This window comes from Amblyraja radiata, chromosome 3 (genome assembly GCF_010909765.2).
Source record: "Amblyraja radiata isolate CabotCenter1 chromosome 3, sAmbRad1.1.pri, whole genome shotgun sequence".
Classification (NCBI taxonomy): domain Eukaryota; kingdom Metazoa; phylum Chordata; class Chondrichthyes; order Rajiformes; family Rajidae; genus Amblyraja; species Amblyraja radiata.
This window is the reverse complement of record NC_045958.1, coordinates 36,243,626-36,255,558: the sequence shown is the minus strand read 5'-3', so window position 1 is coordinate 36,255,558 and position 11,933 is coordinate 36,243,626. Positions and strand designations below refer to the sequence as shown.

Sequence of the window (11,933 nt, the reverse complement as noted above, 5' to 3'; positions counted from 1 at the left end):
CATAGCTCTGCCCTCATCTTCCTTCATGATTTAAAAGAGGTCTTGGCAGATTGCCAAGTCTTTAAATTAGTCGAAAAAAAGTCTCTGCTTCTGAGTGACTTTGTTATTATCAACAATTTCTTCCAAAACTAAAACATACTGATAATGTAGAGAACCTCTCTCTAATTCCAGGTGCAAAATAAATGATGCTAATTCCAATGGAATGCTCCTTTATCTCTTTGATTCAAAACAATCCAAGGTCGGTCTGCCTTTCCCAGACACGCTGGAGAAAACAGCTTGTTGAGCTCTATTACAGAATTCTTTCAATTAAAACCGTAATTTTAATTCAAAAGGTAATAATCAATTCGTACTCACAATCCAGTGATACGTCTTCCGATGCGTTCCGATGCTGTTGATAGACCTCAAGGCTCCTCCTGGCCGAGATCTTCTTCAGTTCCACGATTGGAACCAATCTTCTTTGGCTGCGCCTTATCGAGGTCTTAGCCTTCGTCCTGCTCTGGCCGCACCTCTCCTAGGTCTTAGCCTTCACACTTCGATCTTCTGTCCCTATCTCAGGGACTGGTATTTACCCCCGCCGGAGGTTCGCTTTTACTTATCTTCTTCTTCTTCTTCTGTCCCAATCTCTGGGACTGGCAATTACCCCCTGCCGGAGGTATCCTTCGACTTAATGTAGCGGCAGATTTTTCAGATCTTTCAGGAAATTAACTCCCTAGCCACTAATTGGTTGAGAGGGGATAAGGGGAATATCTTCGGTACGCATGCAAGCTGCCTCAGAGACTTACAGAGCTTCTACTTTCATAAAGCTTCAGCACAGTCTTTTAATGAATATTTTCTTTATTGTAGATATAAAACAGTAAGATACATCCAAGGTTTTCCGACTTGTTCCAGCAATCTTCTTCGAACTCCAGCGCATTGCTTCAGATACTAGAAAACTCTTCGTGTCTTCTTCTTCACATGAGGCTTGACATGCTCGACATGCTTGACATGCTTGACATGGTCGAAGGATAAACCTTCTCCCTCTCCTGTCCAAAACGAATTCCCAACTAAACTAACACGCAAGCAGTTAAGCTGCATAAACACGCCCCAAGACACGTCATAAAATCCCACCCACATTATAACGGGCTGGCTAAAATTTAAAGGAACATGCCATCCACAATGACATGCAAAATAAGCCAAATGGCCACTACACAGCCTTCTACCCTCTCTAGACCTTTATTTTTCCTAACAGCCGGCGTGACGTCAACCGTCTCAACCTCTCCACTACCCTTACCTACTTTAACTTCATCCCTTCTGAAGTAACTAGGACAGGGGTGGGGAACCTGCGGCCTTCTTGGCCATTAAGTGCGGCCTTTTGAATGAATCCAAATTTTGTAGAACAAATCCTTTTATTTAAATGTTTTTGTTCATCTTTTATTTTTATTTTAATCTTAAAATGAACGTATTTAAAATACCAAAGAGTTAAAGAAGATTCAACAAATTACGTGCTTTTCAACTACGTATTGCTGGGAATCTACGTTCTCCTACCTAACCCAAATCAAGACAGCCTTAAGGTCACAAATGACGGATACCCATCTAGAAGATCAGCTGAAACTGCGTACCTCCATGTTGCAACCAAATATTCAAATGCTTTCACACAAAGAGCAGTCACAACAAAGTCATTAAAAGATTAGTTAACTTTAGAATTAACAAAATGTTTTCATTTTCTTGGTTCGTATATAGCAGTTAGATTTTTACAAAATAATGTACATTTTGAAGCATATTTAATTGAAGTTTCTTGGATGCGGCCTTATTAGATTACAGCTAACTGAATGCGGCATTCCAACATGAAAAGGGTCTCCACCCCTGAACTAGGGCATAACTTAGTGGCAGGTGAATCCTCGGCACCTGATGAGCAGAGGGGGACTGAGTAAGATGGCCAAAATCACAGCCGTACATGGTAGCGTTTTTTCTAAAATCAATATACAGGAGATCCAGTGGTGCTGTTGCTAGCTGCCTAGGCCCACGGTCTGGCTGTCTTTTTTAATTTTGTTATGTTTAGAGTGTGTTTTTTTAGTTTTTTTCGTTATTTTATGTGCGGGGAAATGGGTATAGTAAGGGTGAAACCAGCCTTCAGTCGCTTCCTGGCGAGGATGCGGCTATTTTCCGAGTCGCGTCCTCATCCCCCCCCCCCCCCCCCTCGTGGCCTACCAGCTGGATTGGCGCGGCTATTCCTGCCGGGACCAGTTCAGAGCTTCAGCAGAGGCGGCGAGGCGCTGGAAACATCGCGGAGCGGGTGAGGCCTTCCTGGGATTGCCGCTTGGAGCTCCAGAGTGCTGGGCTGCTGCTCCAACATCACGGAGCTGTGGGTGCGGAGCTCCCAACGCGGACGGCGCTGACTTTAACATCGCGGATTCCTGGGACACTTTGCCGGGGGTCGCCAGCGTGAATCTCCGCCCAGCGCAGTCTGTGGACATGGGGAGCCGCAGACTCCAGTGGAAGGTGGCCGACGAGAGTTTCCCGGCAAGAGGGCCTGAACATCGGGCTGCCCAAAGTGGCGACTACAGGGTGCTCGGGCGGTCCCGACCATGGGTGAACATTGAGGAATATCGGCGTGGAGGTTGACTGGACTTTGGTTCCTTCCCTCACAGTGGGGAACTTTGGTGCTGCTGTGGGGATGTTTGTGTTGTGGATTACAGTGTTCTGTGTTTTTTTTTTGTTTTTTTTTTGTATGACTGTAAGGGAAAAAGATTTTCATTGTCTCTTCATTGAAGCCAATGACAATAAATTAAATCAAATCAATCAAATCAAATACAGCACAAACAGGAAGTGGTCAAGATTAGGCTTTTAATTATATAGAAGGCAACACCACTTTTCAATAAGGCAAAGGCAACACCGCTTTTGCATTTTCAAACCAAACCACTTTTGCATTTTCAAACTACATTAAGGGCACTCACAGGTCAGTAAAAACTCAGTTTAGTAGACATGTGTTCAGTGTTATTCACAACTCAGACTGAGAGTTGTGACCTCTCTCTCCCCCATCTTGCAGAGACCGAGGCAGTCCACACTTCCGGGTTTTATAGTCCCTGCCCCCTCCAACCGGAAAGGGCGTGGCCTTCATGGCATGATTGATAGGAGAGAGAACCTCAACATTTTTTAAACATTAATAAGTTTTATTTTTCATCGATGGGAAAAATCTTCTTGTCCTGCGCAGCAGAGGGGGACTGAGTAAGATGGCCAAAAATCACAGCCGTAAGTGGTAGCGTTTTTTCTAAAATCAATATGCAGCGCAAACAGGAAGTGGTCAAGATTTGAGTTTTAATTATATAGATGTTGAGAAAGGCACCACAAGACAAATTTTGAGTGTTGGATTCTGACAGGGCTTGATAGGTTGGATGCAACGATAACATTTCCAATAACTGAGCTGTTAAAACAAAGCACAGTCCTAGTCGACGGAGTGCAAATGTTGATGCAACAGCTCACATGGTGCCATGATTATTAATTTAAAAACACAAATGGGAACAAGTAAGTTTGCTTCATCTTTATTTGTATTTGTTACATTTGGCTTGTGTCAACCGTCAAGTTATTTTTTCCATTTCCCCCCATACAAAATTAGCGACATTGTTCCATGTCCAGTTTATACTATTTACAAGTTGTGCAATTACTGCTCAATATTACATTATACTCTTCCATAGAGTTCAATAGGCACAATTCAGTTAAACGTCTAACATCAAAAAAAGTTTGAATTAAAGAGAGAAAGCAGAAAAGGAAAAGATGAGCTATAGACTAAGATCCCGATTCTTGGCTAATGCATGAGCACAGCTGCCATCAGTTACAGTTCATTCTTGGAAAGCAAAGAAAACAAGTATTGCGTGTTAATGATCCACCAGCAATCAGCGCTGAGAAAACTTGTGGTGTACAGGCACTGCATTAAAGATTCACCCAAGTATCTCAAAACACAAACATCTACAAGCCTATACTTCTAGAAATGAAGGCATAATGGCATAATTTAAACTAGTGCCTGGTACTTGGAGAAAGAAAAGATTTTGTTTTAAACACAATGTTCCTTCATAAAGTTGATCATAAAGTGAACCAGTTTTTGAGTTTCTTCAATTGTCACAGCATTATACAGGGAGACTCGAATTCCACCAACAGACCTAGTACAGGCAGAGAAAAAGAATTTCACACCATTAATTTAGATAAAATAATCATTTTACAAATTATATCCCTACCACTTGAAGCATTTGTAGACCACCAATTTCAGCATTTGCCACAAAATAAAGGGGCGTCAGAATGAGATTGATTGAAATATTTACCTGTGGCCTTTTAATGATATCATGTTATTCTTAACCGCTTTGTCAAGAAACTTTGTTTCAAGAACAGTGTCCCCATTCACATTCCCAATGTGAAATGGAATGTTCATTCTGCTTCTGCACTCTGAAGCAGCCAAACATCTAAAATTTAAAAAAAGTTAGCAATGAATTTTCAAGTTAACATCTTCAAATAATACTCAAGTCTAACTAGTCATAATGACACAAAACAAGCTTTTATCATGGGTTCCAAGTAGCACTGCAATATTTACGGAACCCATTTACAACACACAATGTGCCCTAATTTTACTAGTCAACATCCTGTCAATGAAATCTTGAAATCTCTCATAAAATTAATTGCACCAACAATATCAAACTATTTGGGATTGAGAGTACAGAGAGGGATATAAGAGTGTTTTCCAGCGAATATGTACAAGCTGAGAGAGTAGCTTTCCTGATTTAAGGAGAGGGGGTGAGGGAGGGGGGAAATGGAAAACAAAAAGGAGGGGCATCTGGTTAGGGTGGACTGGGCTAATCACAACTGTGACATCTTGTAGTCTTGGGCATAGTTGCCATATCCAGATGTAATGTATCTAGATAGGATGATTTCTATGGTGCATCTGTCAAAATTGATAAGAGTCAGTGGAGACATGCCAAATTGCCTTGGTCTCCTGAGAAAGTAGAGGCATTCCATTGCAAGTAGAGGCACTTCAGCAAAGCATTCAACAAGATTTTGCATGCTAAGCTGCTCTGGAAGATGAGATATCATGGGATCCAAGAATAGCTGAATAGAAAATTGGCTTAATGGAAAGAAACAGCGGGCGATGGTGGAAGGTTGCTTCTCGGACTGGTCGCCTGTGACTCAGGGATTCGGTGCTGGGCCTGTTACTGTTTGTCATCTATATCAATGATTTGGATGAGAACATACACAACAAGATTAGCAAGTTTAGCAGGATCTTGACCGATTGGCCAGTTGGGTTGAGGAATGGTTGATAGAATTAAATGCAGAGAAATGTGAGGTATTGCATTTTGGGAAGTCTAAATTGGGGAGGACCTACACAGTAAATGGTAGGGATTTGGGTAGTGTTGCATAGCAGAGGGATCTAGGTGTGCAGGTGCATGGTTCCTTGAAGGTGGAGTCACAGGGGGTTAAAAAGGCTTTTGGCACATTGGCCTTCATCAGTCAGGGTATTGAGTATAGAAGTTTGTAGGTCATGCTGCAGTTGTATAAGACGTTGGTGAGGCTGCATTTAGAGTATTGTGTTCCGTTCCGGGCACTGTATTATAGGAAAGATGGTGTCAAGCTGGAAAAGGTACAGAGATTTACGAGGATGTCGCCAGGGATAGAGGGTCTAAGCGAGAGGTTGAGTAGGCTGGGACTCTATTCCTTGGAGCACAGGAGGACGAGGGGTGATCTTATAGATTACAAAATCATGAGAGGAATAGACCACGTAGATGCAGAGTCTCTTGCCCAGAATAGGTGAATCGAGGACCAGAGGACATAGGTTTAAGGTGAAATGGAAAAGATTTAATAGGAATCTGAGGGGTCACTTTTTCCACACAAAGGGTGGGGGGGGTATGAAACAAGCTGCCAGAGGAGGTAGTTGAGTCAGGGACTATCCCAACATCTTAGAAACAGTTAGACAGGCACATAGATAGGACAGGTTTGGAAGGATATGGACCAAATGCAGGCAGGTTGGATTAGTGTAGCTGGGATATGTTGGCCGGTGTGGGCAAGTTGGGTGGAAGGGCCTGTTTCCACACTGTATCATTCGATGACATTGGTGTGCTTTATTGGCTGTACCATCAACATGGTTGGACCAGGACAAATTGGCAGTGATTTTAATCTAAGGAACTTGAAGCCCTTGGCCACATCCACTGCAGCACCCCTGGGTCACGTACTCCATCCCATTTCCCAGTCATTCCACTGACATAGAGGGAGTCTCAACTCCATGCCACTATGCTCTCTCTCCCTGTATTCCCTCTCGACATTGTTTTGAGATCTGGCCCACTATTGCGGCGTAATTTCCTAACTTGTAAATGGAGTTTGAGCAGAATTAGGCTGCATACGAGAGAGCATAATGGGCCGAGAATGCATCCTTGTGGGGCATTGGTATTGGTAATTATCATGGAAGATGTTTTGTCACCTTTCCTTGCTGATTGAGGTTTATGGCTGAGGATATAAAGTTGCAGAGGAGGATGCACAATCCTTGGTGCAGGAACTGGGATAAATAAGAGTATGGCAAAGGGATCTTTGTAATTCAGATGTTTTAGGAATAGGTGTCGAGTCAGGGAGAAGGCAGCTGGAGTCAATGTGTACCAGGACTTGCCTCTCGAAGCACTTCATGATGATGGATGTCAGAAGCATCAGACAGTAGTAATTAAAGCATGCTATCTTGTTTGCCTTTGGCACCAGCATGACAGAATCTCAGATTGGAGCAGAGAAATTGAAGGCGTCTATAAATACTCCTGCCAGCTGGTCTACACAGGTTGAGGACATGGCTGGGAAGTCCATCTGAGCCAATTGCTTTCTGTAGGTTCACTCTCAGGAAGGCCGATCTGATGTCTGCAACCGTGGGCACAGGTGCTCAAGGCTGTTGGGGTGGGCAACATCATTCAATTGCCATGCTGTTCAAAATGAGGATAGAATGCATTGACCTCATCTGAGCAAGAGGTGTTGTCAGCAATGCTGCCAGACACCACTTCGTAGCCCATTACTCCTTGCCACAAATCAATACGTGTCTGTGTGGTTAGTCTGGAATATGAGATTGGTCTGGGATAATCTATTGGTGTTCCTGGTGGTGTTACAAATGTTGTATCTTCATTTCCCATACAGTTCAGGATCAGCCAACTTAAACACCACAGAGTTGGTCACCTCTCAGGAGAGAATCCCAGGATTCATTCATCGTTTCTGGTTGGGAAATCCTCAGATTGATTTACAGATGAAGTCTGAAATGGCGGCAGTGTATCAACTTGGGCTGGCCACTGCATTTTTGAATATGGACGAGATGATCGATTCAAAGCAGTGATCTAAAAAGTTCTCCGTTTCTCAGACAATTCTGCATCAGATCCTCCACCTTCAGTTCCTGCTTGTAAGCAGGGAGTACGAGTAGAACCCGATGGCAGATTTTCCAAAAATTCAGGCAGCAGATGGAGTGGTGGGCATCTTTGATGGTTGTGTAGCAATGGTCAAGGCTGGCTGGGCCGCTGGTGTGACAGGAGAAATATTGATAGTATTTTGGTAGCATGCTCGAGGTTGGCTCGATTGATATCCCAAAATATGATGCAATAATGATGAAGCCGAATTTTAGTTAAAAATATAAGAAGATATTAAATTGGCTTCTGGGCTAGCTTACAGCTTATATTTAGTCTCAAATTAGGCTTGCCTCAGGTTGCGGTGTGTGAGATAATAAATCCTATAACATTGTCTCCCAAGTGACAAGCAGAGAAAGAGCTAGGGTGATCTCTTTGATGTAAGATGCCGTAAACCAAATGGCCAATGTTTATGAGGGACCAAGTGACGAGAGAGGAACCAGGGAAGTAGAAAGATAAGATGCCGTAAACCAAGTGTCCAATGTTTATGAGGGACCAAGTGACAGAGAGGAAGCAGCGAAAGAGCTAGGGTGATCTCTTTGAAGATAAAATGACCTAAACCAAATGGCCAATGTTTTTAGTACATCTTGTACCATGTAAACAAAATGCCTTTGATGTGATGCATTCTGTGGAAATCTTTTCCTGTATCTCTGACCATGACTAATGTCTGTGGAATGTGCTAAGGGGACAAAAAAAACCCTATTTAATGCAATGTAATTCTGTTGTTCAGGGAAGTGGACGGAGGACGGTCAAGTGTCTGTATTGGTCACTTGACTGGAGTTCTCCCTCCCTTCCATCGGCCGATAATAAGTAAAGTTTTGAACTGGTCTACCAAACAGTTTGTGTGGTGTCTGTTTATTAAGAAGCGAACCTGTTTAGTTGTTAAGAAAAGTAGCTTTTTCATTGGCGTAGTTATGCAGGCCTCGCTGGGACCACATCAACGGCTGACTGTGCAAGAGGTTGCCGGGATTGGAAGGGAGATAACTGAGCTCTATCGGCCCCCTTGTAAGACCGACTCCCTAGAAACTCCCGGGAACGTCTGTGATCCTTCATCAGAGGTTGATCCAGTTCCCTGCCAAGGTTCTTAGAAACAGACAAAGGTAAGACCAGTTGGGCTTTATATGTTTTTTTTTTAAGAAGGGATTGTGTATGTATTTTTAAGACAGAATTGTGTATGTATTTTTTAAGAATGGCTTGTGTATATTTTTAAGAAGGACTTGAGCGGTTTCTCTTTCTCTCTCTCTTTGTCTCTATCTCTACTAAGGACTCATCGGCCTCGTTGAGACATCCGTGATTTGTCGGGTTGAATGGGGGGGTGAGGTGTGCGTCTGGCTTATTGAGACATCCGAAGAGTTGTCGGATTGAGAAATAGTGGCGTAGTATATTAACGAGTTAAAATGTCTGCCAAGTTGAGAAACTGTAGTCTCGGTTAGCGAGTCGGCCTCGTTGAGACACTTGGGTCGTATATTAAAGAGTTAAAAAGTCAGCCAAATTGAGAAACTGGGGTCTCGGGTAGCGAGTCGGCCTGGTTGATATATATTTGGAACGTTTCGGAATTAAGAAGTCTGCTTTCTCTTTCTTTCTCTCTCTCTCTCCCTCTCTATCTATCTATGGATAATGCTCTGGATACCAGTCCAATATGTGTTATTTGAATCCTAAGTATAAGAAATTTAGAATGTTAAGTTACAAGTTGACCAAACGGTTGGGGGATGAAGCCTGGCCAGTAGGGGGCACATGGAATGTAGAGACAATTATATGGGAAAGGAAGGCAGGAAAGGAATGGAAGGAATTAAAACATGGAAAGCAGAAGCAGAGAAAAGAAGCATGAGGAGAGTATAGAGTTCGAAGTTGGATGGATACTGCATGTAAGAAGGGGATAGAGTTAAGAAACAAGGATTGCACTCGGAAAGGATGGAAAGTATTGCAACTAGAATGCCAGTGGGCAGAGGAACAAGAGAATATAATTAAAAGACAGACAGGAGGTGAGAAACAGGTGATGGTTAGTAAAAATAAACCCAGTACTGGTAAATCCTCTGGAGGAGACTTCATGTCTGGCACGACGACCCTGTTTGGTAGTGAAGATGAGGAGTTAGATAATCCTGGGAGACGTCCACCTCCCTACATCCTACCAGTAGCAATGGCACCCTTACCTTTGGCAGCTCCGTCAGTAATATCCATATACCTCGAAGTTCTGACCTTACAAAGCTCCCCAGGATTGGGAGCACGGGAATGCCTTTCTGTGCGTAATTTGTTTATGGCATTGATGCTACCAGAACTGCTGGCCATTGTTAAATGTACTGCACACACTGGTGCTGGGGACCCTGTAGCAAAAGGCAATAGGTTGCTGATAGTGTATCCAAACAGGCAGCCTGTACATCCAAATGTGTAGTGTCAGCAGCTAAACAGATGCTAGCAAATAGAACAGTCCTGCCAAACATGAAGGAGGTATGTACATTACAGAGGGACGCCTCTTATATATAAAAATAACTATGGAAACAAGAGGGCTGTGCCATTGATTCAGCACACCCCGCTTGGACAAGTTGGTGTATACTAAATTTTTACCCGTCTTACCCATGCTGGTAAGGAGGGAATGATAGGATAACAAAGGAAATGTGGTGGCAGGCCTCTGAATGTAAAATTTGCCAACGAAGTAATCCAGGCAAATCAATTAAGATACCCTCAGGGGTGACGCCAATGTCATCACGATCGTTTGAATGCATACAGATTGATTTTATTGAAATGTCAAGGGCCCAGTGTTATTAATATTGCTTAGTGATTTTAGATTTATTTAGCAGGTGGAGTGAAGCTCTACCAACCACTAATAATACTGCTGAAACTACAGTAACATTGTTGTTAATCCCAGGTTTGGCCTACCTACTGTCATAAGCTCAGACAATGGTCCTCATTTTATTGCCACTATTAATAAGGAAAAATGTGCACATTGTAATATCCTACAGCAATTCACTGTACACACCACCCACAGGCATCTGGGATGGTGGAAAGAGTCAATGGGGATTGCAAAACAAAATTACCCCGGAGGTAAATCCTTTTTCTGACAAGCAACTATGTTATAAAAAATTGGGGATGAAGGAAAATTCAATGGAGAAATGAGGATAGGTTAGGGAGACTGAAAAGTCAAGGGGAGTCTGACTAATCATGATCTGGATCAATGTCCAATTAGGGTTAGGTAACCAGGATTTTGGTAAACAGAAGTCTTGTCAGAAAAAGGGAAAGTAAATTACAAAGAGACGTCTTTGAAGATGAAATATTATATACTGCTGGTAAAACAATGTTTTTGTATATGTACTGCTGGTAAAACAATGTTTTTTGTATATGGAATGTGTAAAATTAGAAGCAATGAGCAAAGTTGTACGTCGCTTTAAGAACAGTTTGTCCTTTAAAATGCAAATGGACAGACAGTTTATGGTGTGTTCCGTTAAGAAACAGACATGAATGGGGGGCGGAGCTATACTCGAATGATAAAATGTGTTGGTTGATTACAGATCTTTTGAACCAAGTTTAAAAAAGACTCATCCCGATTAAAGTGTTAAATGAGATTGGAAATGTCAAAATTACAGAGAAAAAGAAAATGTATTATTGATTGCTGATTCTGAGTGAGTTCTTTTGGGAAAGATTGTTTTGATATGATAACAGAGGTTGTCTTTTAAAATGCAAATGAAGCAAGATTACTATTTTCAAGCAAACAAAAAGATGTTGCTGTAGCATGGGCTGTGTGAGGGAAATGAAGGTAGATGAAAGATTGTCTTATGACTTACAAAAGGGGTTTTGAGGGAACTCACAATGAGGGATGAAAGGTGAGAAGATAAAGTAGATTGGGGAAGAGAACATATTTGGAGAATTGAATATTTAGGTGGGGAGAGCCTCTTCGGATATAATCGGATTAAAGAATAAGTTCACAGGGAAGTGTTAAGAAGGAACTGGAGATACTGGAGGATCAAAGGTAGACAAAAGTGCTGTAGAAACTCAGCTGGTGAACAAGATTTACAACTTTTTATTGATACAGGAAAAGCTGCTGTGTCCACCCCCTGGAGAGTGGGGGGAAGCCACCTACAGGCCCTGGGCAATTAACTAATTATGTATAGTCGGCAATTAACCCATGTCTTGCCAGATCTACATTCCCAGGTTGGAGGAGCTTTGCTGGAAGCCATAAAAGCTATACGATGACGGGGGTGCTGGGACAAGAAGAAATTGAGACTGTGTTGAAAGAAACAACCAAGAGCTGCTAAGAACATGAACTGCTGTGAAGATGGAAGATCATCGTCGTTGGATACATTTGATTGACTGTGAACAGTTTGTGGAAACAAGGACGATGGGCTATTGATGCTCCCTTTATTCTGGGGTGGCCCAGCCCACATGGACTGAACTTTCTTCAGAATGGCAAACTTGCGGACTGACCCACATTTAAAGGATGGTACACACCTCCTTTTACACAAGATTGAAGTCAAACATGACAAGCGCAGCAGATACCCTGACTGCAGACAGCAAGAGGTCTGCAAAGGCCAGTTAAATCTACCTGTTTTTGCCACAACCAAG

At 42.6% G+C, this 11,933-nt stretch overlaps 1 protein-coding gene across 1 annotated transcript in view; it reads right to left on the bottom strand.

Moving 5' to 3' along the window:
• Nucleotides 1–3,502: 3,502 nt before the first annotated feature.
• The window catches only part of psat1 (phosphoserine aminotransferase 1), a 29,614-nt gene continuing 21,183 nt past the window's right edge, over nucleotides 3,503–11,933 (bottom strand). The window contains exons 8-9 of the mRNA XM_033017594.1: nucleotides 4,293–4,430; nucleotides 3,503–4,133 (exon numbers count right to left, since the gene is read on the bottom strand). Coding sequence (XP_032873485.1) covers nucleotides 4,028–4,133; nucleotides 4,293–4,430 — 244 coding nt within the window. The 3' untranslated portion in view covers nucleotides 3,503–4,027. The remainder of the gene's footprint in view (nucleotides 4,134–4,292; nucleotides 4,431–11,933) is intronic.